Consider the following 27,622-nt stretch of genomic DNA (forward strand, 5'->3'; position numbering starts at 1 on the left):
CCATGCTAAGGTGCTTGGGTCTTACTTTGTAGGCTCGGAGAGCCAGTGAAGGATTCAAAGTATAGAAATGACAAGGTCAGGTTTGCATTTCACTTAGCTTACTCAGTGCCAAAGGCAGATGTAAAAAAAGGCAATGTTTGGAAGCCATCAAAGATCTTGTCCCTGAAGACAAGAGACACCCAAGGGAAAGCAGTGGTCTTCACAAGAGTTGATAGGGGCCTTAACTAAGACAGTAGTGAGAAGTAAAGAAGAGGAAAAAAGTTAAATACTTGGGGAATAAAAGACTTCAAAACATCTGTTAAGTAAAATGGGCATGAGTCAAGCTGCTTCTTTATGAGCAAACCCTGTTAGCTTTCCCACACTGACAAGACCTGGAAAGTGGAGTTCTTAGAAAGAATCGCACTTTGTGGAACGAAAGAATTCTAGGTTTCATGCTTTTTAGCAGGGAAAAGGATTCTACTCCTGAAAAAATCAAAGTAAGTGTTATCAAGTAACTATAAGGCAGTCAAATCCCTCCTGGCAGGGAGTAGGGGGGCAGGGGGTGGGAGTGAGTGAATCCTAAATTTGGCTTTGAGATTTAAGAAAAAACACTGATAGGCTTTTATAATTATAATGGAGAAATTAATGACAAAGTTGGCTCAGGAAATTCACAACTGCTTATTGGAGATAATGAAACTAAGATAGTAAATACACCAATACTTTTAAAAACACAGAAACTATACAAACTCAACTACCCATGTAACAGAGATATTTGTAATGTAGCAAAAGTGTGGTTTGGAAACTTAAATACCATGAAACTAGAGACTTTGAGTCAGTTCTTTTTTGTCTGCTACCCTGTTCATTTTAATTATTAGAAACAAGACTTGGGAAGACTTAAGTGATCTGGCCCCAACCTATAAAGGTTGGAGCCAGGATTAAAATTTACCTATTTGAAAGTGAAAAGTGAAAGTGAAGTCGCTCAGTCATGTCCAACCCTTTGCGACCCCATGGACTGCAGCCTACCAGGCTCCTCCGTCCATGAGATTCTCCAGGAAAGAGTACTGGACTGGGTTGCCATTGCCTTCTCCATGACTCTCAGATACTAACACATTATCGTGAAGGTTAGAGTAGCATTTCAGCAGTTTGACATATATTTTCAAGAGATAAGGAGGAATTCAAAATCCTACTAGGGAACAGTTTCCTTGCAAGGAAGAAAAAGCAAATAATGCAATTACCTGTATCAAAGGCCTTAATATTGTCCTTTAGAGGTTTTTTTTTCTTCAGATTTTTTTAAATTATGGTAAAATACACTAGACATAAAATTATTTTAACCACTTTTAAGTACACAGTTCAGTGGTATCAAGTACATTCAACCATCATCACCATCCATCTCCAGAACTTATTTTCTCAAGTTATAGAAAAATCACAATATTTTATTTCCTCTGGCCTACACCAGTCTTTGCCACCCTAGCTGCAGCAGGGAAAATTTAAAAATAGACCCACCCTACCTGGTCGATTTCCTCCAGCTAGACAGAGTCCCCCTTGGGTTTTTTTGGATTACTTTCTGATAATTTTAATATGCATCAGGGTTGAGAACCACTAACTCAAAAAGCCCATAATTAAAAACTGTTCATCTTCCCAAACCTAAACTTTGTACTCATTTAAATGATAACTCCACCGCCCCTCCCCCCCCAGCCCCTGGCAACCACCATTCTACTTTTCTTTATGAATTCAACTTTTCTATGTACCTCATGAATAAGTGGAATCATACAGTATTTGTCGTTTTGTGACTGACTTATTTCACTTAGCATGACATCTTTAAGGTTTATCTGTGTTTCAGCATGTATCAGAATTTCCTTCCTTTGTAAGGCTGAATAATATTCCAGTGTGTGTAGACACCACGTTTTGTTTATCCATTCATCCATCGATGGACACTGCGTTGCTTCCAGTTTTGCTACTGTAAATATTACTACTATGAAATATGGCTGTACAAATATCTGTTCCAAGTCCTTTGTTTTCAGTTCTTTTGGGTATGTACCTGGAAGTGCTGGATCATATGGTAATTCTGTTTAATTTTTTGAGGAACCATATTATTTTCTATAGCAATTGTACACTTCCTCTCCTATCTTGCATTTCTTTTTAAACTGCCCACTTTTCATCTTACCTGTTTAAGCCTCCTTTTTCTATTCCAGTTTATAAAATCTGGGTAAGATTTTTTTCTTTTGTCTCTTATTTTTAGCTGCTGCCTAATTCATTTCAGTTCAGTTCAGTCATTCAGTCATGTCTGACTCTTTGTGACCCCATGAGCTGCAGCACACCAGGCCTCTCTGTCCATCACCAACTCCCGGAACCTACCCAAACTCATGTCCATCGAGTCGGTGATGCCATCCAACCATCTCATCCTCTGTCATCCCCTTCTCCTCCTGCCCTCAATCTTTCCCAGCATCAGGGTCTTTTCAAATGCGTCAGCTCTTCGCATCAGGCGGCCAAAGTATTGGAGTTTCAGCTTCAACGTCAGTCCTTCCAATGAACAACCAGGGTTGATCTCCTTTAGGATGGACTAGCTGGATCTCCTGCAGTCCAAGGGACTCTCAAGAGTCTTCCCTGACACCACAGTTCAAAAGCATCAATTCTTCGGCACTCAGAAGCTTTCTTTATAGTCCAACTCTCACATCCATACATGACCACTGGAAAAACCATCACCTTGACTAGATGGACCTTTGTTGACAAAGTAATGTCTCTGCTTTTTAATATGCTGTCTAGGTTGGTCATAACTTTCCTTCCAAGGAGTAAGCGTCTTTTAATTTCATGGCTGCAATCACCATCTGCAGTGATTTTGGAGCCCCCAAAAAATAAAGTCAGCTACTGTTTCCACTGTTTCCCCATCTATTTGCCATGAAGTGATGGGACTGAATGCTATGATCTTAGTTTTCCGAATGTTGAGCTTTAAGCCAACTTTTTCACTCTCCTCTTTCACTTTCATCAAGAGGCTCTTTAGTTCTTCTTCACTTTCTGCCATAAGGGTGGTGTCATCTGCATATCTGAGGTTATTGATATTTCTCCCAGCAATCTTGATTCCAGCTTGTGCTTCCTCCAGCCCAGCGTTTCTCATGATGTTCTCTGCGTATAAGTTAAATAAGTAGGGTGACAATATGCAGCCTCGATGTACTCCTTTTCCTATTTGGAACCAGTCTGTTGTTCCATGTCCAGTTCTAACTGGTGCTTCCTGACCTGCATACAGGTTTCTCAGGAGGCAGGTCCTGCCTGGTAATCCCTCTTTTGTGTCCTCTTATGCGATTATGTATCTCCCTTGTGCATGCATACATGTTACAAGTCTATGCTCGGTGGGGGAGGGGATGTCTGTGCAGAAGAGGAGCTCAGTAAACCTCACACCTTCTCCACTAGCCGCACACTCAGCAACAGCATGGTTTCACCACTGTATTACTTGAAGATACAGTGTCCTAAATTTGTATCTGTTAGTTGATCTATTTGCTTTGATAAACTTCTTTGAACTCTTATCTTTTGGACTTGATTCCTTTCCCTTAGGAAAATTCTATATGTAGAATCTCTAGATCAAGGGAAATAATATTTTTGTAATATATTGCCAATTTGCTTTCATAAAAAGTGTTCTGAAATACACTCCCACCAGCAATGTGAGAAACACCTATTTCCTAGAAAACTAACCAACACACTGCTGGTATGAAAGGTGATAAATGTTCTCTTGTTTTACTACTAGTGAGATTGAGTTTCTTCTCAGATGTTTGTTGGTTTGTACTTCTTCTTTCGAGAATTGGCCGTCCATATGTCTTTTGTCCATTATTCTGTTGCCCTCCCTTTGAGATTTTAAATGAGAGTGTTCAGAGGGGAAAAAAAAAATTGTGAGGAGTCTAAAATGAAAGAGAGTTCTTTCTCTAGCAAAGGAACAGAGTAAAAGTGAAAGTAGAGCTAGAAAATTGACTCCAGCTAGCATAAGACACTGTGGAAATGAAGAAGAAAAAGGTCTCAACACTGGCTGCCCTTAGAATCAATTAAACTAGACTTCCAGGGATAGGGCCCAGTTATCAAAAATTTTTTAAATAAATTGCTCCCATAGATTTTTTTAAGGTGATCAATAAAGATAGAGAAGTATTTAATAACTAATCATCTTTACAATTATCTTTGTGACCCCATGGATTGTAGCCCACCAGCTTCCATGGGGATTCTCCAGGGAAGAATACTTGAGTGGGTTGCCATTTCCTTCTCCAGGGGATCTTCCTGACCCAGGGATCGAACCTAGGTCTCCTGCATTGCAGGTGGATGCTTTACTGTCTGAGCTACTAGGGAAGCCCAGTTATCTTAACTTCTTTTTTTTTTTTTTGCAGAGAGAAAAAATATGTTTTTATTTTTTAATTGGAAGATAATTGCTTTACAATGTTGTGTTGGTTTCTGCTATACAATAACGTGAATCAGCCATAATTATATATATGTCCCCTCCCTCTTGAGCCTCCCTTCTCCCTCCCATCCTACCACCATAGATTTTTATATGCCACCAGGGTAGAGAATAGTGATTAATCAATAAAACCAGGAACTGTGAAGTCATGTGAATGTGGAAAAACACACTCAATTCTTTGGAGAAATTACCCTTTGAGAGAATGGGAGTAGGGTTATTCCTGACCCTGGGGAGTCATCCTTGGCACAGATGAGCACATCAGTTTTTAAGTGACACCATACCTGGTTATGGGAAATCTCATGGACAGAGGAGCCTGGCATGCTGCAGTCCGTGGGGTCGCAAAGAGTCAGACATGACTTAACAACTAAATAACAGCAAATACCTGGTTATACAGTCTCTCAGCTGTGATAATACAGAGTGTTAACTCCTGACACATTGTGTCACAGAACAGTGACACAATGGATATCAGTTCTTGAATTACATGAGTTCTGCTAAGGATAGTTACCTCGTAGTTAAGTGGCTGGATCTTCCTCCATTTTGAGAGTAAGCTTACAGTGTTAGCACTTGACTGTAAGCTCGGTGACAACAGGGTATGGATGTCCCCAGAACCTCAAGACAGAGCCTGGAATATAATAACATAATTAATGTGTGCTGACAGTTGAACTAAGTATCCCAAACAGGTCTGAGATGATTCCAATGTATTTCTTCCATAGTTACATGCAGTTGCTCAGTCATGTCCACCTCTTTTGTGACCCCGTGGACTGTGGCCCGCCAACTCCTCAGTCCATGAGATTTCCCAGGCAAGAATACTACTAAGTCAAAGTCTGCCTCATTGGATATAATTTTAATCTCGTGTTAGTATTCTCTACATGGTGATGAGTTACCCTTTTCGTTGTAGGATAAGGTCATACAACAAAGGTCACAGGGGAGGATTTCTTTGAATTGTGCAAAGTTCTTATGACAACTGATTATCTTCTTAAAATCTTCATGTGAGCACTTTAAATGTCTCCATCTATCTTTACTTTCTTCACAATTTTTGTAATACTAGCTTGACTTGGGGCATTTCTTGTATATCTGCAGAAGGCAGGCAGGTATAAATGATCTTTGTATGTATATGGTCAATTTGCTTTCTAAACAAAATTTGGGAGTTTTGTTTGGGGTTTGGATTTTGGGGGGGCTTGGAGGTGTTTTGTTTTGTTTTTAGTTTGTTTCCCAAATATATCACATTTTAGATACTGGCTTTTCCTCTGTGGCCAAAATTTTTTTCTAATGCAACTCTTCCGTAATGTTGCAGAAAGTAACTTCTGCAGCAGTTTTTAAGAACCTTTTACATATTATATTTTACATCTGGATTTTTACCACTAGTTTAAAATGCTATATAATCCATAGACTGTGATAGCAATAATATTAATTTTTTTCTAAATTAGAAATCTTCATTTTTCAAGTGAGAAATAACATATCTAAATTGTCAGTTACCTGTTTGCAAATAAGTACACTTGCCTCTTGAATACTGCAGGAGTTAAGCCCCACCACCCCCCGCCCCCCGCCCCATATCTATGGTTCCACATCCGTGGACTCAACCAACTACAGGTCATGAGGCACAACAGTGTGTATTTAGTGAAAAAAAATCTGACTATAAGTGGACCCACACAGTTCAAGCTAGTTGTTCGAGGGTCAGCTGTACTCTGCCAAAACTCTTAAACTCAACTCTAAAGTCCTTCAGGCTTCCAAAGATTATAAGCAGTTCTTCAGTACAAGTATAACATCATTTTATTGTGCTTCACAGATATGTTTTTCACAAACAAAAATTTTATATCAACCTTGTGTGGAGAAAGTCTGTCAATGCTACTTTTTAAACAGCATTTGCACATTTCATGTCTCTGTGTCACATTTTCGTAACTCTTGCACTATTTCAAGCTTTTTCATTATGATTGTATTTGTTACTGTGATCTGTGATCAGGGATCTTTGATGTTACTATTGTAATTGTTTTGAGCTGCTGAATCACATCCATATAAGCCTTCAAACTTGATAAATATTTTGTGTGTTCTGACTGCTCCACTGACCGGCCATTCTCCCGTCTCTCTCCCTCTCCTCACACCTCCCTGTTTCCTGAGACAACCAACAATATTTAAATTAGGCCAATTAATAACCCTATAGTGGCCTCCCAAGTGTTCAGGTGAAAGGGTCACACATCTCTCTGTCATATTTCAGGCTCCAATCAAAAGCTGGAAATGATTAAGCAGAGTGAGGAAGGCATGTCTAAAGCAGAGAGAGGTTGAAAGATGGTCCTCTTGTGTCAAAAAGTTACCCAAGTTTTGACTGCCAAGGAAGAGTTCTTGAAGGAAATTAAAAGTTCACTCTTGTGAACACATAAAATAATAAGAAAGCAAAACAGTTTTATTGCTGATATGGAGAAAATGTTAGTGTTCTGGATGGAAGATCAAACCAGTTACAATATTCCCTTACACCATAGCCTAATCCAGAGCAAGGCCCTAATCTTTTCAATCCTATGAAGTCTGAGAGAAGTGAGAAAGCTGCAGAAGGAACATTTGAAGCCAGCAGAGAGGTTGGTTCATGATGTTTAAAGAAAGAAGCAATCTCCATAACATCAAAGTGCAAGGTGAAGCTGCAAGTGCTGATTAGAAGCTGCAGCAGGTTATCCAGAAGATCTAGCTAAGATCATAAGAAGGTGGCTACACTAAGCATAAGATTGTCAGTGCAGACAAAAGAGCTGCATGTTAAAAGATACCATCTAGCACTTGCATAGCTAGAGAGAAGTCAATGCCTGGCTTCAAAGGACAGGCTGACTTTCTTATTAGGGGCTAATGCATCTGGCCACTCAAAGTGGAAGCTAGTGCTCATGTACTGTTCTGAAAATCCTAGGTGTTTTAAGAATTAGGCTAAATCCACTCTGCCTGTGCTCTGTAAATGGAACAACAAAGCCTGGATGACAGGACGTCTGTTTACAACATCTATTTAAGCTCACTATTGAGACCTACTGCTCAGGGGAAAAAAAAAATCCTTTCAAAATATTAGTGTTCATTGACAGTGTACCTGGTCACCCAAGAGCTCTGATGAAGATATACACTGAGATTACCGTTGTTTACAATGAGATTAATGTTTCGAGATGCCTTCTAACACAGCATCCATTCTGCAGCCCATGAATCAAGGAGTAATCTCAACTTTTACATCTTATTATTTAAGTAATACATTCCATGAGGCTAAACCTGCCAGAGTGACTCCTCTGATAAATTTGGGCGAAGTTAATAGAAAATCTTCTGGAAAGGATTCACCATTCTAGATGCTGTTAAGAACATTTGTGATTCATAGAAAGAGATCAAAATATTAACATTAACAGGAGTTTGGAAGAAGTTGATTCCAACCCTAATGAATGACTTTGAGGGTTTAAGACTTCAATGGAGGAAGTAACTGCAGATGTGGTAGAAATAGCAAGAGAACTAGAATTAGAAATGGAGCCTGAAATATGACTGAATTGCTGCAATCTCATGACAAAATTTGAACAGATGAGGAGCTGTTGCTTGTGGATGAGCAAAGAAAGTGGTTTCATGAGATGGAATCTACTCCTGGTAAAGATGCTATGAAGACTGTTTAAACAATAACAAGGGGGTTAGAATATTACATAAACTTAGCTGGTAAAGTAGCAGCAGTGTTTGAAAGGATTGACTCATTTTGAAAGAAGTTCTGCTGAGGGCAAAATGCTATCAGACAGCACTGCACACTGTAAAGAGAAACCGTTCATGAAAGGAAGAGTCAATTGATGTGGCAAACTTTATTGTTGTCCTAGTTTAAGAAATTGCTACAGCTATCTCACCCTGATCAGTCAGCAGCCATCAACATCGAGACAGGACAGTCCACCAGCTAAAAGATTATGACTCGCTGAAGGCTCCGATGATAGTTAGCATTTTTTAGCAATGAAGTATTTTTAACTAAGGTAGGTATATTGTTTTTTTTAGATGTAATGCTATTGCACGTTAATAGACTACAGTATAATATAAAGGTAACTTACATGCACTGGGAAATAAAAAATTCATCTGACTCACTTTATTGTAATATTTGTTTTATTGTGCTGGTTGGGATCTGAATCAGAAATATCTCTGAGGTATGCTTGTAACTTTTTGTTGTTGTTATAACTTAGTTTTTATTACTTCCTAAATATCATTGGATTTCTTCTTTGATCCATCAACTTAATTCCTTCTGAACTCTAAGGAAAAGAACACCATTATTTGGTTTTCCCACCTTACCATCTTGGTTCAGCTTGCAAAATTCCAATGTTCTTCAAAAGTACAGCTACCAAAAATTATGTGAGAAATTATAAAAACACGAAATGTAAATAATTCCAAGGGACATTAAATACATTTGTACATAATATCTTATATGGGTTTTGGAGTCAGACCAACCTTGGTTTGAATTCTAGCTCTTCTGTCTTTTACTGGGTGAACTTGGGTATGTTTTTTAATCTAATTCTCATTCTTCTTATCTGTGAAATGGAAATGAAAATAATAACCTTGTCTTGGGGTTATTGTAAGGATTAAGTGACTTAGCAGTCGTAAGATGCTTAGTGCACTGTTTGTCTTACAAACACTCAAAGAATGGTATCTGAGGACTTCCCTGGTAGTCCAGTGGCTAAGACTCCATGCTGCCAATTCAGGAGGCCCAGTTCCATCCCTGGTCGGGGAACAAAGATCCCACATGCTGCAATTAAGATCAAAGACCCTGCATGCCACAACTAAGACCTGGCACAGCCAAATAAATAAATATATTTTTAAAAGAAGAAGAAATGGTATCTGGCACTATCGATGTACGTATATTTTAATGGCTGTTTATTGGACACTTGGTGTTTATGTGCAAAGTCTTAGGCCATGGTGATACAGAAGCAGATGGGATACAGTCTATGAGAGATAACATGCATAGACTGCTAGACAGTAGAGGCAGGGCAGCTAACCCACACAGTTACATTCAGACTTCCAGAGGGCGTAATAACTGACTTGAATTTTAAAGGACGCGTATAGACTGGCTCCAAAAAGAAGCAGGGGAAAGAAATTTCCAATCATAGGGAATAGCGTATGCAAAGAGATTCAACATACAAGTTAAATTTTAAGCATGAACATTTATCGGGACTTCTCTGCTGGTCCAGTGGTTAAGAATCTGCCCTGCAATGCAGGGGATGCAGGTTCGATCCCTGGTTAGTTAGGGAACTAGGGTTCCACGTGCCATGAAGCAACTAAGCCCGCACACCACAACTACTAAGCCCACGTCTCACAACTAGAGAGTGTGCACCACAGCGGAAAGATCCCTCATGACGCAGTGAAGATCCTGCAGCCGAATGAACAATTATCTATTATGACATTGTGTGGAGGCCACTGTTCTCCTGTGTAATATCACTTGGTGCCACAGTCAAAGGGAGTAGAGGAATGCAATGAACTACAAGTCTTTTTGAATACAGAGCTTGCTGTTTTCTATGTTCATAAAAATGTTAAATATATGTTATAGCTACTGAATGTCCAGTATTATAGTCAAAATTGAGGGAAAATATCTAAAATATATAAAGAAGTCACACAATTCAATAGCATATATATATATATATATATATATATATAAACACACAACTAAAAAATGGGCAGAAGTTCTGAACAGACATTTTTCCAAAGACCTGTAGATGATCCACAGGTACATGAAAAGATGCTCAGTCACTAATGATGATCACTAATCATGAAGAAAATCAAAAGCACAAATCAAAAGCACAATGTATTATCTCACACCTGTTAGAGTGGCCATTATCAAAAGACAAGAAATAAGCATTGGAGAAAAGGGAACCATTGTGCACTGTTGGTGGGAATGTAAATTGGTGCAGCCACTCTGAAAAACAGAATGGAGGTTCCTCAAAAAATTAAAAATAGAACTAACAACCTAAGGGCCCACTGATGTATGAACAGTTAAAGAAAATGTGGTTATACATATATACAATGGGATATTATTCAGCCATAAGAAAAAAATTAAAATTTGCAACAATATAAATAGATATCACTTATACGTGGGATCTTTAAAAAAATTTTTTTAATTTAAAAACTAAGCTCATAGATACAAAGAATTGACTACTGGTTGCCAGAGGTGGGGTTCAGGGGTGGGCAAAATGGGTCTGGGCTCAAAAGGAACAAACTGCCCCTTATAAAAAAGTTGTAAGGATGTAGTGTAACAGAGTGACTATAGGAAATAATACTATATTGCTAAGAGAGTAGTTTTTTTAAGTTTTCGTTTTAAAAAATTGAAAGTTGATTGTGAAACAAAGTAGTATTGAGTGGTTTAAAGACCACAGCAGTGGATTTCTAAGTCCGGAATTATAATTTAGGCTCATCCCCCTAACAGCTGGACTTCCCAGGTGGCACTAGTGGTAAAGAACCCACCTGCCAATGCAGACTCATAGGAGACGGTAAACAATGGTGGCTTAGCCGTAAAGAATCTGCCTTCAATGCAGGAGCCCCAGCAGACATGGGTTCAGTCCTTGGGTTGGGAAGATGCCCTGGAGAAGGAAATGGCAACCCCCTCCAGTATTCTTGCCCGGAGAATCCCATGGACAGAGGATCCTGGAGAGCTACAGTCCACAGGGTTGCAAAGAGTCAGACACGAATGAAGTGACTTAGCATACACACCAGCAGATGGCAAGAAATTACAATGGTGGTGACAGAAGTCATTTTGAAATTTAAAATGTACTGTAATTAACTGGCAAAATAGAAAATAAAATATTGGTTTTATAGTTATTTGTCACTATCATACTTTGCTTGTCTTCTTCAAAGAATTAAAACATTTTCATTAGGAACTTTGATAAATGCTTTGGCTTCAATAGTTCTTTCCTCATCCTACATACCTTTCTGCTATCCTATCTTGTCCAGTCCCCCCTCACTGATCTCTCATATAGACATGTATGTACTTCTCCTGTCCTCTCCTCTTGCACCTTGTAGTTCCAAAATTAGCTCATTCTGCACCTACCTATCCAAGCTTTTCTTCTTTCTCCAGGACTTTCTCAGCTGGGAGTAAGGAGCTACGTATGTATGTGTGTTTGTATGTGTGCTCAGTCGCATTAGTAGTGTCCAACTCTTTGCGACTCTGGACTATAGCCTACCAGGCTCCTCTGTCCAAGGGATTCTCCAGGCAATAATACTGGAGTGGGTTGCCATCCCCTCCTCCAGGGGATCTTCCCGACCCAGGGATCAAGCCTGCATCTCTTATGTCTCTGGCATTTGCAGGCGCAAGCCATATATATGTGTTGTGTGTATATATATACATATATATATATATATATATGTATATATATACACACACATATATGAATAGGAATAGTTGACATTAGCTGGTACTTTAAAGTTTTTAATACTTTGACCTATGTGCCTCTCCTGGTGCCTTCTGTACTCGGTCCTCTATTGGAAGAGGACTCAGTATACATTGGAAGAACTATCTAAGCACCTTTTAAGGTAAAGACCATTCGTTCAAAAATATTTACTTCTGGCCATATTAGAATAACTAATACTAGACTTATCTTACCACTATAAACCACTAGAAAATGGGACAGAACCTATGAAGCAACTGTTTCTGATACTGGACAAACAGGAGTATTATCCAGAAGACTAAGGAAACAAATATGGTGAGCCCTGGAAGCACGTTACCAACCATGGCACAAAGAGGAGGAGTTCAAGGAAAGCATGGTGGCATTTTCTCATGAGCTGAGAAAACTGAGTTTATAATTTAGGAAGACTACAGTGGCTAGAATTTATGGCAACACATACTGAGAAGGAGGAAATTAACCAGAGAAAGGTCCATAAATCTGCATAGGAGTCCCTTTGATTTTATTACTAAATGCTCAATGGACATACATAGAAACTCCACAAAACTGGGGACTTCCTTGGTGGTCCAATGGCTAAGACACTGTGCTCCCAATGCAGGGAGCACAGGTTGGATCCCCGATCAGGGAACTAGATCCCACACATCCCAACTAAGGATGCTGTGTGCCACAACTAAAACCTGGCACAGCCAAATAAATGTTTAAAAAAAAAGAAATGCCACAAAACTGGGCTCCTACTGGAGAGCTGCAAACTGAACATGTCCCAGAGATTATACAGGAATGGGAGGTGTTGAGTTCTGCCCAGCCAGAGACATTGTTGAACTCCTGGAGCATTCAGTAGAGACCCAATAAGGACCATTTATTGGATTTAGTAAAAGAGATCAATTTGTCCTGAAGTAAAAGCTACTCTTGCCAAAGCCTTTGACTGTGTGGATCACAATAAACTGTGGAAAATTCTGAAAGAGATGGGAATACCAGACCACCTGGTCTGCCTCTTGAGAAATTTGTATGCAGGTCAGGAAGCAACAGTTAGAACTGGACATGGAACAACAGACTGGTTCCAAATAGGAAAAGGAGTATGTCAAGGCTGTATATTGTCACCCTGTTTATTTAACTTATATGCAGAGTACATCATGAGAAATGCTGGACTGGAAGAAACACAAGCTGGAATCAAGATTGCTGGGAAAAATATCAATAACCTTAGATATGCAGATGATGCCACCCTTATGGCAGAAAGTGAAGAGGAACTAAAAAGCCTCTTGATGAAAGTGAAAGTGGAAAGTGAAAAAGTTGGCTTAAAGCTCAACATTCAGAAAACGAAGATCATGGCATCTGGTCCCATCACTTCATGAGAAATAGATGGGGAAACAGTGTCAGACTTTATTTTTCTGGGCTCCAAAATCACTACAGATGGTGACTGCAGCCATGAAATTAAAAGACGCTTACTCCTTGGAAGGAAAGTTATGACCAACCTAGATAGCATATTCAAAAGCAGAGACATTACTTTGCCAACAAAGGTTCGTCTAGTCAAGGCTATGGTTTTTCCTGTGGTCATGTATGGATGTGAGAGTTGGACTGTGAAGAAGGCTGAGCGCCGAAGAATTGATGCTTCTGAACTGTGGTGTTGGAGAAGACTCTTGAGAGTCCCTTGGACTGCAAGGAGATCCAACCAGTCCATTCTGAAGGAGATCAGCCCTGGGATTTCTTTGGAAGGAATGATGCTAAAGCTGAAACTCCAGTACTTTGGCCACCTCATGCGAAGAGCTGACTCATTGGAAAAGACTCTGATGCTGGGAGGGATTGGGGGCAGGAGGAGAAGGGGACAACAGAGGATGAGATGGCTGGATGGCATCACTGACTCCATGGACGTGAGTCTTGGTGAACTCCGGGAGTTGGTGATGGACAGGGAGGCCTGGCGTGCTTCAATTCATGGGGTCGCAAAGAGTCGGACATGACTGAGCAACTGATCTGATCTGATCTGATACTCCGTGTAACAACTCTTAAAAACAATCCTCAAAGGAACAAACAGACTCATAACTTAGCTGCCTGCAAAAACAAAGTTCAACCCTTTGGAAAAATACAACAAAATTAAGATACTCATTGATACAATAGTTGCAATGTTCATCATTCAGGCAAAAGTCACTGGACATGCAAAGGATCAAGAAAATGTTATGCATAACCAAGAAATAAAAGTCAAAACCAACACAGAAACAACAAGGATAATGGAATTAGTAGAAAGGGATTTTAAAAGAGCCCTTATAAATATGCTCAGTGATTTAAAGAGGACCATGAATATAGTGAGGAGAAAAGTGGAAGATGTATAAAGGAAGCAAATGGAGGTTTAAGAAATGAAAGATGCAATATCTGAAATGAAAAATTCACTGGAGGGGTTTATCAGCAGAGTAGACATTACGGAAGAAAGGATCACTGTGCTCGAAGACAGAATAGAGATTACCTAAACTGAAACATAGAGGGAAAAAAATGACTGAGCAAAATGCACAAGCTTCTGTGATGTGAGACAGTGTATCATGTATGTAAATGGAATCTAAGAAGAAAAACATAGTGGGAGAGGCACAAAAAATATTTAAAGAAATAATGACTGAATTTTTTTCACGTTATAAAAATTATAAACACATAGATCTAATAATTTCAATGAACCCCAAGAAGAATAAACAATATAAACCATAGCAAAGGACACTGTGTAATCAAATTCCTACAAACCAATTATAAACAGAAACTCCTAAAAGTATCCAGAGGGAAAAATACACATTACATAAGGGGAACAAAAATTGATTGCAGACTTCTTGTGGGAAACAATACAAACCAGAAAAAAAAGAAATCTTTCAAGTACTGGGAAAATAAACTGTCAACATAAAATCTATATCCTTCAAATACGATGGGAAAATAAAGACAAAAACAACAGCCAAGAGAATTTCTTCCTAGAAACCTGCACTACAGTAAATACTGAAGGAAGTTCTTCAGGGGAAACTAAAATAATACTGAATGGAAATTCAGATGCACTCAAAGGCATGAAAAGCCCCAAAAGTGGTAAATCTTTGGGTAAATGCAAAGAGTTATTTTCTTCATTTCTTAATTTCTTTAAAAGGCAGTTGACAACTTAAATAAAAATAACACAATATTGTAAGGTTTATATCATGTCGAAGTAAAATGTATGCCAAGAATAGCACAAAGGTTAAGAAGGGGAAATGGAAGAATACTACTGTAAATTACATTTATAAGTAAAGTAGTTTAGTAACATTGGGAAATAAACCAAGTTAAACTGCATATTGTAAATCCTAGATCAGTCACTTTTTTAAAAATAGAGAGTCAATAACACATCACTGTTACTCCCTCAATCGTGTCCGACTCTTTGCGACTCCATGAACTGTAGCCCACCATGCTCCTCTGTCCATGGAATTCTCCAGGCAAGAATACTGGAGTGGGTTGCCATTTCCTTCTCTAGCGAGTCTTCCCAGCACAGGGACTGAACTCAGGTCTTCTGTGTCTCCTGCGTTGGCACGCGGATTCTTTACCACTGAGCCACCAGGGAAGTATAGTGAAGAAGAAATAGAGTACAATTAGTCCTGAAGAAACTACGGCAAGAGGACAGAAGTGAGTGCTGTAATGTTGGGCAGTGGTGTTGCTATGAAGAAAATTGTTGGGAAGCAGTTCTCCATAAATGTTTTCACGTTGCTGTGCAATCAGGACTTTCTGAGAAAGTCTGTTGGCACTTGGATTAAAGACTGTTTTTGAATGCCAAACAAAGCCTAAAAGTCAGAGACCTCTGGAGAGATTTAGACTTTTCCTTGGATACATTTATTTACATTCTTGGGGTTATAAAGCTAGAGACCTCCCCCTCCTTTCCCCTAAGAGGATTGGTTCACAATGCAGAGCAAAGGTCAGTAGGTCATGTTCTTCCCCATCCCTCCCTCCCACCCTCGCTCTCTGCCCATCCCACCCTAGAAGGCAGGAGGAGCAGCAGCTGTGGCGGTTGTCCTGCATCAGCTCCCAAAACTCACTATTTAAAGGTTTTTCTCATCACCTCACCCCACGGGGGATTGGTACACAGAGAACTAACACAATTATGAGTAATTAAAAGCCTGGATCTGGTTCAAAAACTTAGTGCTTGTCAAAATGAATGAATGAATACTTCACAAAAATTCAGTTAGATACAGGTATCTCACCTGTAAGGTGGTCTGGGAAGGCCCCTCCGAGGAGGTAACATTTGAGCAGAGTAGTGAATGAAATGCCATGGAAGACCATAACACGGAAGAAGACCATAACATGCTAAAGCTTTACTGGCTCTTCCAATGACTAGCATGCTTTTTCACACATAAGCAAAATTTAAATAAATAAGGGTCAAGTATATGACACGCTGAAAGGCTGGCCACTTCTGACTAGAATATTGTTTATCTATATTGATTCAAGAGTAGCTGTATCTTCAGAGAAAATGACTTTTTAGCCACAGGCTTGTTTAGCCAGGAAAAGAGTTAGAAATGGAAATCAGTTAAGACGCATTTAAAGCCTAATTCATGTTTCATTTCCTTAAATAAATCTTAAGTGTATGTCTGAAAATGTAGGGTTAGGCTCCACAAAATGAAGTTTTAGTTTTGAGGCTAAGTTCTTTTTACAAGGGTAGAAATAGCTGTCACCAGCTTGGTTTGGGAATTACTCTTAATGCTTGTAAGTGTGACATACACAAATGCTGAGAAGAATAGATATGGGTGAAAAATACAGGCTGTAGGAATAATAAATGAGCATAATGAATGTTAACTGGGTAAAAACGAATGGTACAATCCCCCATTACAGGGGTATACCATGTGTCAGAAGCTTGCAGCCTGAAAGAAGAAAGGATGGAATTCAAAAGCCAAAAAGCAGCACATCCTTTAACTTTTGGCTGGAGTCAGTATCAGTGTGACCTCTTTGGTCAAAACACTTCTCATCCCTGTTTCACCAGGTCATTCCTTCCTTCAATATGAATCATCTGTGAGAATCTTTAACAGGGACGTCATTGTCAAGAAGTTAAAAGCAATTGATAAGTTGTTCTGATAATACCTGTCAGTGAAATAACTCAGAGTACAAAACCCAGGCATTTAAGGAGTTGACAAGTATTATTAAACCTGTTTTGCAAGAGAAGAATCTGGTTCAAAGAGGGAAAAGCTGTCAAAGGTAACGCAGTCTGTAAGTGGCTCAGCCCTCCTGCCTTGTACAACTAAGCTCTAACTGCATGGCCTCTCACGGCCCAGGAGACTGGGGGACAACCTCTAAACATTTATTGGTTCTTCCTTCTGTCCAAATTTGAAATATCATGACATTTTAAAGCTACAAATTTGTTTTAAATTCAAATATATTTCTTATAACTGGTTTTCTCCTTCATTCAGAAATTTATACTATTTAAAAATTAAAATGGTAGCAACAGTGTATTTCTACCAGTGTATGCTCAGTCGTGTCCAACTCTGTGACTCTGCGGACTGTAGCCTGCCAGGCTGCTCTGCCCATGGATTCTCTAGGCAAGAATACTGGAATGGGTTGCCATTTCCTCCTCCAGAGAATATTCTCCATCCAGGAATTGAACCCCAGTCTCCTACATTGGCAGGCAGATTATTTACCACTGAGCAACCTGGGATGCCCATATTTCTACCAGTCCTACTTCCTTTTTTTTTCCTTTGAGTACTTATTTGAGTACAGTCTTTGACACCCTACTGAGAGCTCATGTTTGAATTGGGAAGAATCATGGTGATGCTTTCATACAGAGGACAGTACTTTGTGCAGGTTCTTTCATGAACCTGACCTTAACTTCATGGCTTTAATAAAGAAAAGAAAAGATAGAAAAACCTAATTCAAAGTAAATTAGGATCTTTAATTCAGAAATTCTTCTGCCCATTTATAACTAATTTTTTAGTTGCTCTCCAGTCCACTTTCCACTCTTTAACTCATTCACTTTTAAAAAATAATAAATCAGCAATAAATGCCTTACTCTGGGTTCAGCAGAAAGCAGATCAATAAGACAAAGGCTTGAGTGCACGTCCTCTATGCTGGACTATAATCCAGGAAGCAAGAGCCAGAGAAAGTGAAGCCAAGAAGCAGAAGCGTCTATACCAAGATACTTGATGTATTTTAACAGATTTCTCTGTGCTGCAGGACAGCCAGAACAGAAACAGAAACCCTGAAATGGTGAGAGGGTCGCCCAAGGCAAGGCTCTGTTAGGTTGCACCTGCAAGAAGCCAACTGGTGCTGGGATGCAGGGAGGCCAGATAAATCTGAAATAGTTACAAGTGGCTTCCCATAAAACACAAAGATATTCTTGGTACATACATTTCCGTGTACTTTCCCCACTCCCATCTTTCTCATGGATATCTGTCATTAACATTTCATTTTCTATACACTTGCATATCATAAGAGGATATATACATAGTATCTTTTTCCTTTTAAGAAACATGAATCAGGTTATACTAATCTTATTCTGTAACATGTTTTTTCACTCCTCTGTTATTTGCATCATGGTTAGATTTTATCTTATTGTCAGCAAGCTGATTTTGACCTGTAAGAAGTTCATTGGAAAACACTGATTTAACAATTGTTGAATTAATGTCTGAATGTAAGAACGATAGTTACAGTTCTTGCTTATATTAATAGAAAAGGAATGCTGCTGATATTGGGAATGCAGTGGACAAGGTCTTGAAAACATGGAATTGTAATTGCCAGACAATTGAACAGTCATCCCAGCCTCCTCTTCCCCATTTGTCAACACCTCCACATCTTCAAATAAGAAGAAACAAAGGATGCCATACAAGGGAGACATGGAAAAGAGATGTAGGGGAGGAAATAACCACCTTCCCTCTACCTTTCTCAGTTCTTGACTGAGACCCCTGTAATGAAAGACAGATTAGCAAGAGGAAAACAGAAATTCAGTAACATGTATCCCTCAGATATACATGGGAGATATCCAGGGGAAGGAATGAATCCACAAGGTGACTTAGAATTTGGGATTAAATAACATCTTAATGGGGAAGGGAGAGGGAAGTGGTAGGTCTCTTCATTGTTTTTAGTCTACGTCATGTCTGACTTTTTGCAACCCCACGGACTGTAGGACACCAGGCTCCTCTGTCCATGGAATTTTCCAGGCAAGAATACTGGAGTGGGTTGCCATTTCCTCCTCCAGGGGATCTTCATGGACCAGGGATCAGACCCATGTCTCCTGCATTGACAGGTGTATTCTTTACCACTGAGCCACCTGAGAAGCCTGGTAGAACCCTTAGGGGACAGTAAATGATTTTTAGGACAGACTGATGGCAGTCCTGGGTGTTCATTGGAAGGACTGATGTTGAAGCTGAAACTCCAGTACTTTGGCCACCTGATGCAAAGAGCTGACTCATTTGAAAAGACCCTGATGCTGGTAAAGATTGAGGGCAGGAGGAGAAGGAGACGATAGAGGATGAGATGGTTGGATGGCATCACCAGCTCAATAGACATGGGTTTGGGTGGACTCCTGGAGTTGGTGATGGACAGGGAGGCCTGGCGTGCTGTGGTTCATGGGGTCGCAGAGTCGGACATGACTGAACGACTGAACTGAACTGAACTGAACTGATGGCCCTTAGAAAAATAGATGAGAGGTGTGATAGTCTGCAAGAAAGGCTGTCTAGGCATGGTATTGACTTCTCTTCTCCTTTCCTGTGACAAGAGTCATCCCGTCTGGTTGATCAAATTCCAGGAAGGAGATTGATGACAGCTGAGTTCCTATAAGGGCGTTCAGAGCAAACCTCTCCCTGCATCTGCTGGTTTTCAAGTGCCCACAACTCCAGATAATATGCCAAAGCAGCACATTTTGCAGTGGCATGTCCTCAACTCCTACAGTCATATTTTGGGGTGGCATGTTCTGCTGCTCTTCAGAGACAAGAAGAGACTCTTACAAAGGTTCATCCAGTTAGCAAATGGGGATAAGATGGTACAGACATTGGTCCCTGTCCTCGTACTGGAAAAGGCGACAACTGAGGGGAGGAAGAGAGAAGAGTAGAACAGAGATGCAGACAGGAAAGAAAACAGTAGCATTCCAAAGGAGTGAGAAATTTAAGTGATGGCTAAATCAGTACAGTGCTTGTGTTAATATAAGTTGTTTAGAAATGAGTTTAAATCTCAGCCATCTGCTCCCACGTCAAACACATACACGCTGTACCCTTGACTTCACTCCTCCCCCACAAACACGTACATGCCAATAATAATCTGGTGATATGTTTTTCATGATTTCCCACAGTTGATAATAAAAAATACACTTAATTCAAACCAGTGAATTGTGACCCAGATCTAAGTATAAATATAGTGGAAGTCATAAGTTTATTTAGTGACAGTCTTACTAATTAAGTTATTTCGGCCTGTTTTTAGCCACATTGGATACTTTTTTCTTCTTAAGGTTGTTATGAATGTTGTTTGTAGCAGCATCAATAAGCCAAGAATTCACACAGTTACTCAATCACACAGATTACTCATCATTGCCTGTTCATAACAGAATCCTAAAGTGCTTAAGATTTCTGATGCAAATCAAACTCTCATCATCACTTGTCATTGCTAAATTAAATGACAGGATAATAACATTACATTAAGAGCATTTTTCTCTTGATTGAGTACCTTTTTCAGAAGTGAACCTTGTAGATGTATATTTTTTCCATCGGTACTATAAATGCATTTAGAATCCAAGATAAAAATAGAATTGAAAAGGGGAGGAGTAGAGTGGGATGTTTTCAAATTATTGATGAATCTCTTTTGAATCTCAAATAACCATATTTGACAGGGCATTGCTAGGGAACCGAGCAATGTTTTAGCCCAATTTATTGAGACTTTTATAACTTCATAAGGGAGGTTCACAGGTCAAACTTGGTTTTTATTGACATGATCATGTGTTCCTGGCATCAGTCATTGCAAATAGGCTGTTAGGGACCTGTAGGAACTGGCACTGTTCTGTTACTCTAATACAGTAAGATACTGTCTTCTGTTAGATTGCAGCCTATGTGGGAAATTAATATAAATTTCTAACCTGCTAAAGCAGAGTAGGTTCTCAGTTGACTTATTGTGGACTTATCTCTTGGCCTTTCCTTCTTGTCTAAAGCTAGTTAATGCCTGCTATCTCTCCACTGGCTCCAGGCCCTGGTGGTAAAGGATCCACCTGCTAATATAGGAGACCCAGGTTCAATCCCTGGGGTGTAAAGATCCCCTGGAAGAGAGCATGGCAACCCACTCCAATATTCTTGCCTGGAGAACCCCACGGACAAAGGAGCCTGTTGGGCTACGGTCCATAGGGTCACAAAGAGTTGGACATGACTAAAGCGACCTAGCACACACACATGCACAGCCCTTGGCCCACTTCCTTGTGGCCAGCTGAGCAGTCCTCATGCTGCTGGAGTCCATCTTCTCCACTTGTCCCTATACCCAGAACTCTTTCTCCTTTTAAAGTTGTCTATTCTTCAAAGGTACTGTTTCCTCACATCTTATATCTTTAATGTTATCCTAGAGAAAGCCTTTTACTCTTTCTGCCTCACTTAATACTATCCTCACTAGGCAGTAACATGTCAGTAAAAATCCTTAGCACTTGGAGATGTCAGTGAAGGTACAAACTGAAAAAAGATTGGCTTTGAGTTGACAATAATCAAATCTGGGTGATAGGTACATGGGGCTAGGGGAAGTCACTATAACAGTTTCTATAGTTTTATGTTTGGAATTTTCTATAGTAAAAATTGTAAACTAAGATCTTTAGAATCCTTTTTTTTTTTTTTTTGATTAATGCTCTTTTTGAGTCAGTGCATGAAATGGATGGTATACAGGTGGACTAGGACTAAAACCTAATCCTGCCATCTAAATACCCTACTTCCACCCCACCCCCAAGGAAACAAATAAGATTGTTTCATGCCTGGATTTGCAACTTCCCTCTTCTCCTTAGGTCTTACACATGGTTACCAGAATTATAGCACACTTCCTCCTTCTTGTAAGTGACTAGATAAACCTGTACAGAACACATTAACTTGGTCCCATTTTTTAAGTCCCACTGTGAATAAAGTTCTGTGCTGGGCATTGGGAAGCAAGAATATGAAGTTACTTCCCTCTTGGAGTTCCACGAGAAGGAAAACAGAGGCACCCATGAACAACCCTGATGCAGTACAGACGCTAAGAGTTGTGCTCTGAAGTAGAGCTACAGTGGTATGAGAGTGAGGAATTTTGTCAAACAGATGACTTCTTGATAGTGATACAAACTATTGAATATTATCTTCAAGGAAAAGAGAATACTTCTTGCTCCTGCTTGTAGTTCTGGCTGCTAAGACCAGGGCTCCATCAGATAAACTTCCCTCTGTCTTCTGAAAAACTCAAATTGACTGCAGTTTCCAATGTGCTTTTCCCCTCTCTTTTTCTTTTAAATTATAGCCTTACTTCTCGTCTGCCAAAAACTGGAGAAACCATCCATGGACATAAGTTTTTTATTGGCTTTGGAGGGAAAGGTGCCAACCAGTGTGTCCAAGCTGCTAGGCTTGGAGCAAAGACATCCATGGTGTGCAAGGTAAGCACAAAGTACAGTGAAGAGGGTTCTAGAGGCAAGAACCTGGTTAAGACATGAGCTCATTTTTTTATAAACTATTTAAAATGAGCAATTCAGTGGCATTTAGTATATTCACAGTGTTATACAACCACCATATCTATCTAGTTCCAGAACATTTCCATCATTTCAAAGTAAAACTCCTTACCCATTAAGCAGTTTCTCCCCATTCCCCCTCCTCTCAGCCCCTGGCAACCACCAATCTGCCTTCTGTCTCTATGGATTTATCTATTCTGGATATTTCCTATAAATGGAATCATATGATATGTGACATTTTGTGTCTGGCTTCTTTTACTGAGCATAATGTTTTCAAGGTTCATCTACCTTATAGCATGTATCAGTACTTTTATTCCTTTTGTGGTTGAATAATATTCCATTGTATATACCAGTTATCCATGTATCTGTTGATGGGCTGTTCCCACCTTTTGGCTATTGTGAACATAAGTATCTGTGTGAGCCTTTGAGAGGCTCATTGTTTTTAAAGATTTAAATAGGAGAGAGTAATCTTCCTTGTCCTTTGTATTAATTTCTACCTCACTGAATCCTCTGGGAAGTAGCAGTCCTCAAATAACTTAATGCTGCATTCCCTGAATTTAACAGGTTTATAACTGGAGTGTGAGAAGTGAGGGGAATTAGTCTACTCTGATGGGTTCCTGTGGTCCAGCTTCTAAACAACAGCATGAATCATCTTGTTTTTAGCAAGTTTCACTCCAGCAGCATGGCTTTTGGAAATTTGATCTAATAACTGGTGGTTGCCTCACCTCTAAGCTGTTTCCTTCTAATGCTATATCTCAGATCAGAAAGGAATCTGGGCCTTAATGAACTGCACATAACTGATCTTTAGTTCTGTTTTCAGGTATGTTAAGAAAAGACATGTAAAATATGGAAATCTTGTTTCTATCCATTCTACTGAAATTATTTGAAAATAAAACAAAATTGGCTGCCAAAGTTTCAATTTTTGCATCTTTAATGAAATTTTATTGGTATAACGGGAAAAATTCCCGTTACTTGTATTTGTTATTGGTATAACGGGGAAAATCATTTATTTGCTTTAGGAAAGCTAGCTAGGGTCTGCACAGTAGAGGATAAGAAAAACATGAGAAATTTAAAAGAATAATCTCTTTCCTGTGAGCTGGGTAGATTTTACCAAAACTTCTCTGAAATGTCATTTCCCATTATATACAGCACTTTTCTCTCCACAGGAGTCTTTAAATGATGTATAAACTATACAATTATCACTTCATCTGCTAAGGAACTGTATCTTTATTCTAATTGATGATATAATTCTCACCTGGCTATTTGGTCAAAAACATCACATGAAGCACAAAATTCAAATTAAGAAACCTTCACTTGCTAAGGTTGAGCTCTTAATATTTTTAAAATATCAATTAGCAATTAATTATTGATGACCTATTATGTGCTAAGAATTATGGGACTGGGAGAAGGAGTTGATTAAAAGTATTAGGCCTGACCCATCCTATACCTGATTATAAATGGGGGTTTGGGGAACAATCAGATGGTGCAGGCTTTAAGCGGGGCTTGGGAAGTGAAAAGAAGATGGTATCATTTCCTGGCTGGGAAACCTGGACAGAGAATTAGTACTGGTATTGGAAGCAAGGTACCAAAAATGGGTGCCCTGGGCAGAGGGGAGTCCCCTAGAGTTGGAGATGTGAAAGGAGAGTTAGAGAACCCCCTGTTGGAAGCTTTATAAAAGCCATTCCTGTAGCCCATTAAAGTCAAAAATGGATGTCCCCTGCAATGTCATCCAACTCAACGATTTTGAGGTTGGTTTTCTTTTAGGTCTGTTGAACATGAGGCAAAGAGAATGCAAAATATAAATATTTGAATTGTGGAATTGAACTTGGGAAATGAATCATGAAACCATAGGAGTGGAGGTGAGCAGAATAGAAGACAGAGGATTGTATTTTGGGAAATGCTCCAGTAAGGAGGTTGATTAAACAGCTGTGCTGTTTGTTTTATTCTGGTCTGTGTGTGATGGCTATGTGAGCACCTGTACAATTCTGAAAGTTCTTTATGTCTACAGTGCCTGATCTAGTCGTCTGTGGTTTAGCCCCACAGTGAAATTTACCCTGATTATCTGTACTGAAAGGACATGGAAACATGGCCTCATCTAAAACCTGTACAAGTTTACTTTGCTTAGATACCCTGAGGCACCTTTAGATATAGATTTATTTAAGCTTAAACAAAGTGCATCATATTCTTAGGCTTCTTAAAAATAAAATATCTTTTAATAAGAGTTATTGTTAACCATTAATCATAATATTTCATTCAATTGTGAGGTATATTTTTATTGAGCAAATTAACCTAACTGCCTTATGCTGCTGCTGCTGCTAAGTCGCTTCAGTCGTGTCCGACTCTGTGCGACCCCATAGACGGCAGCCCACCAGGCTCCCCGTCCCTGGGATTCTCCAGGCAAGAACACTGGAGTGGGTTGCCATTTCCTTCTCCAATGATGAAAGTGAAAAGTGAAAGTGAAGTCACTCAGTCGTGTCCAACTCTTCGCGACCCCATGGACTGAAGCCTACCAGGCTCCTCCATCCATGGGATTTTCCAGGCAAGAGTACTGGAGTGGGTTGCCATTGCCTTCTCTGTTTCTTAAAGATAACAAATTTCAAGTAGAAAACCAAAATCATTAAATTACTCAAGATAAAAATGAACAGATGAAGCAAAAGAAAAACAGGTAGAAAATGTTCTATGGCTTTCTTAGCAACATTAACCTATCTACTACTGCCTTGCAACAAGCTCAGATTCGAGCTCTGATGAAGGAACACTGTTTGATGATACAGGTACAACATCTTGCAGTGAACTCAGGAGAAATGTCTGTCAGCTGTGATGAGGGCTGCTAAACAAGAGTCCATCAACATGTGTACAGTGATACATGCGTAATGAGACACTTCCAGAAGTTAAGAGCTGTGCAGGCAGTACTCAACTGAGTCATGAGCCAAAGTCATGGTCCACGCATAATTGGAGGTGATGTTTTAACATTAAAAATTCAGGCAGATATAGAAAATGAAGGTCTACTTGGCGGGGCAAAGAGCCTGTTAGGACACATTGCATCAGACCTCACCCGAATTAAGTATTTCCTCCTCCTCCTCCATTTCACTGAAGCCAAACGTTAGAAGGAAGTTATTTTTAAATATCAAAAACCAGCAGCTTAGAAGGAGAATGATAGCATAAACAGCTCAAGGTTCAGTGACCCAGCATAAGCCCAGGGTCCTTGTTTCCCATGAGGGCAGAAAGAAGCCATGAGCAGGTGTGGACCCTGACAGCCCACACAGCAAATCAGCAAACTGGGAGGACCTTCACAAAATTACCTGGTCTCGCCTCCTTCACACAATGGAATGGTCTAAACTGTCATGTAAGCAGTCATCTATTTTCTCTTAAGAATGGTCAGATTCATATGCACACTACTGTATTTAAAATGGATAACCAACAAGGACGTACTGTGCAGCACAGGGAACTCTGCTTAATATTCTATAATAACCTAAATGGGAAAAGAATTTGAAGAATAGACACATGTATGTGTATACACTGAACCACTTTGCTGTACACCTAAAACTAACACATTTTTTAATATAAATTTATTTATTTTAATTGGAGGCTAAATACAATATTGTATTGGTTTTGCCATACATCAACATGAATCCGCCACGGGTGTACACGTGTTCCCCATCCTGAACCCCCCTCCCCCCTCCCTCTCCATACCATCCCTCTGGGTCATCCCAGTGCACCAGCCCCGAGCATCCTGTATCATGCATCGAGCCTGGTCTGGTGATTTGTTTCACATATGATATTATACATGTTTCAATGCCATTCTCCCAAATCATCCCGCCCTTGCCCTCTTCCACAGAACATCAACTGTGCTCCAATATAAAATTTTTTTTTTTTTAATTTTTTAAAGGCATAAAGGTCTGTGACAGAGGCAGTATGTTAGAGCAGTTCCACTCAAAATCTGGTCCTCAGGGCAAACTGTCACTGATCAGGACAGTACAGAAACTTGAGAGTAAGCAGTTAGGAGCATTTTCAGCAATCTGAAGGTACCTTTATAGCTGCTGAATATACCAATAATAAATTAGGCCTTGTATTTTATATGACTTGTATTTTTATTTTACTGTTGTATTTTAAAAATTATTAGTCTATAATGTATAGAAAATGAAAAAAAGGGAAAAAAATAAAACAGAAACCTGATCCTTCACCACAAAAAACTTGAAAAGCAATGTATCCATCACGTTAGCCATAAAAGTACCCTTCTAAATGTTAGATCGTGTGCTAAGTTGCTTCAGTCATGTCCAACTCTTTGCAACCCTATGGACTGTAGCCCACCAGGCTCCTCTGTCCATGGGATTCTCCAGGCAAGAATACTGGAGTGGGTAGCCATGCCCTCCTCCAGGGATCTTCTGACCCAGGGATCAAACCTGAGTCTCTTATATAAGTCTTCTGGATTGGCAGGTGGGTTCTTTACCACTAGTGCCACCTGGAAAGCCCTCTATGTTAGATTACTGTGGGACAATCCACTGATTGTGCACTGAGATTTTAATCTTCAAAGATCAAAAACTAGTCACCAGGCCTTTATAGATAATATACATAATGAAGTGAAATCTCTTTTCTGAACTCTGTTGAAAGATGACTAGCTAAAAGTAGTTGGCTGTATTGATAGAAATGCATGTTCAAACACTAGGATCCTATGACCCTAACCAATATGCCTCATACAGGAAGAATGGAAGAAACAGTTGGATTACCACAAACCCACCACCACTCTCAGATAAGCAGGCCTGATAATGGAGACTGAAACATTAACTTTGCATGTTAAAAGCCATCATTCAGTAAGGTAAACACCCATTTATCTAGGATTTAAACAACCAGACAGCATGAACTGGAATTTTATGTATTCTTCTTTCATCTTTTATGATAAAGCCACAAATGACAAGTTATAAAATTACCATGAGGGTTTTCCTCCAAAAAAAGCAACTGCTGAGTTTTGTTATGTGACAACAAATGCAGCTTATAGCCTCTTCAACGTGCTGCTCATTGTGACCCTCAGGCACTGAAAAGCCACAAAATCTCTTGAATCATAAAGATTAAATTATGTTCAACTTAGATTTACTGTTAATTGTATCTTCATGTATTCTAACTTTGAAACTCAGGAACCTGTTTTAATACATGTGATCATTTTTTTAGCAGTATAGATCATTTCATGTGTCCCTGGGTATGCTATCTTGGTCCCCTGTTTCATTTACCTCAAGTATATGTTGATGGGTGGAA

At 39.5% G+C, this 27,622-nt stretch overlaps 2 protein-coding genes across 4 annotated transcripts in view; one reads left to right on the forward strand and one right to left on the reverse strand.

Annotated features, from left to right (window-relative positions):
* Nucleotides 1–5,030, reverse strand: part of BABAM2 (BRISC and BRCA1 A complex member 2) — a 438,330-nt gene extending 433,300 nt beyond the window's left edge. The window contains exon 1 of the mRNA XM_061431264.1: nucleotides 4,914–5,030. The gene's annotated coding sequence lies outside the window, so the exon portion shown is untranslated. The remainder of the gene's footprint in view (nucleotides 1–4,913) is intronic.
* Nucleotides 1–27,622, forward strand: part of RBKS (ribokinase) — a 94,955-nt gene that overhangs the window by 7,882 nt on the left and 59,451 nt on the right. For 2 of the 3 annotated variants that reach the window (XM_061431271.1, XM_061431272.1), the window contains exon 2: nucleotides 22,171–22,303. In XM_061431271.1, the coding sequence (XP_061287255.1) occupies nucleotides 22,171–22,303 (133 nt within the window). Of the gene's footprint in view, nucleotides 1–22,170; nucleotides 22,304–24,170; nucleotides 24,235–27,622 lie in introns of those variants that run through there. The other variant, XM_061431273.1, reaches the window with a different exon arrangement.

The sequence above is a fragment of the Bos javanicus genome, chromosome 11 (genome assembly GCF_032452875.1).
Source record: "Bos javanicus breed banteng chromosome 11, ARS-OSU_banteng_1.0, whole genome shotgun sequence".
NCBI classification, from domain to species: domain Eukaryota; kingdom Metazoa; phylum Chordata; class Mammalia; order Artiodactyla; family Bovidae; genus Bos; species Bos javanicus.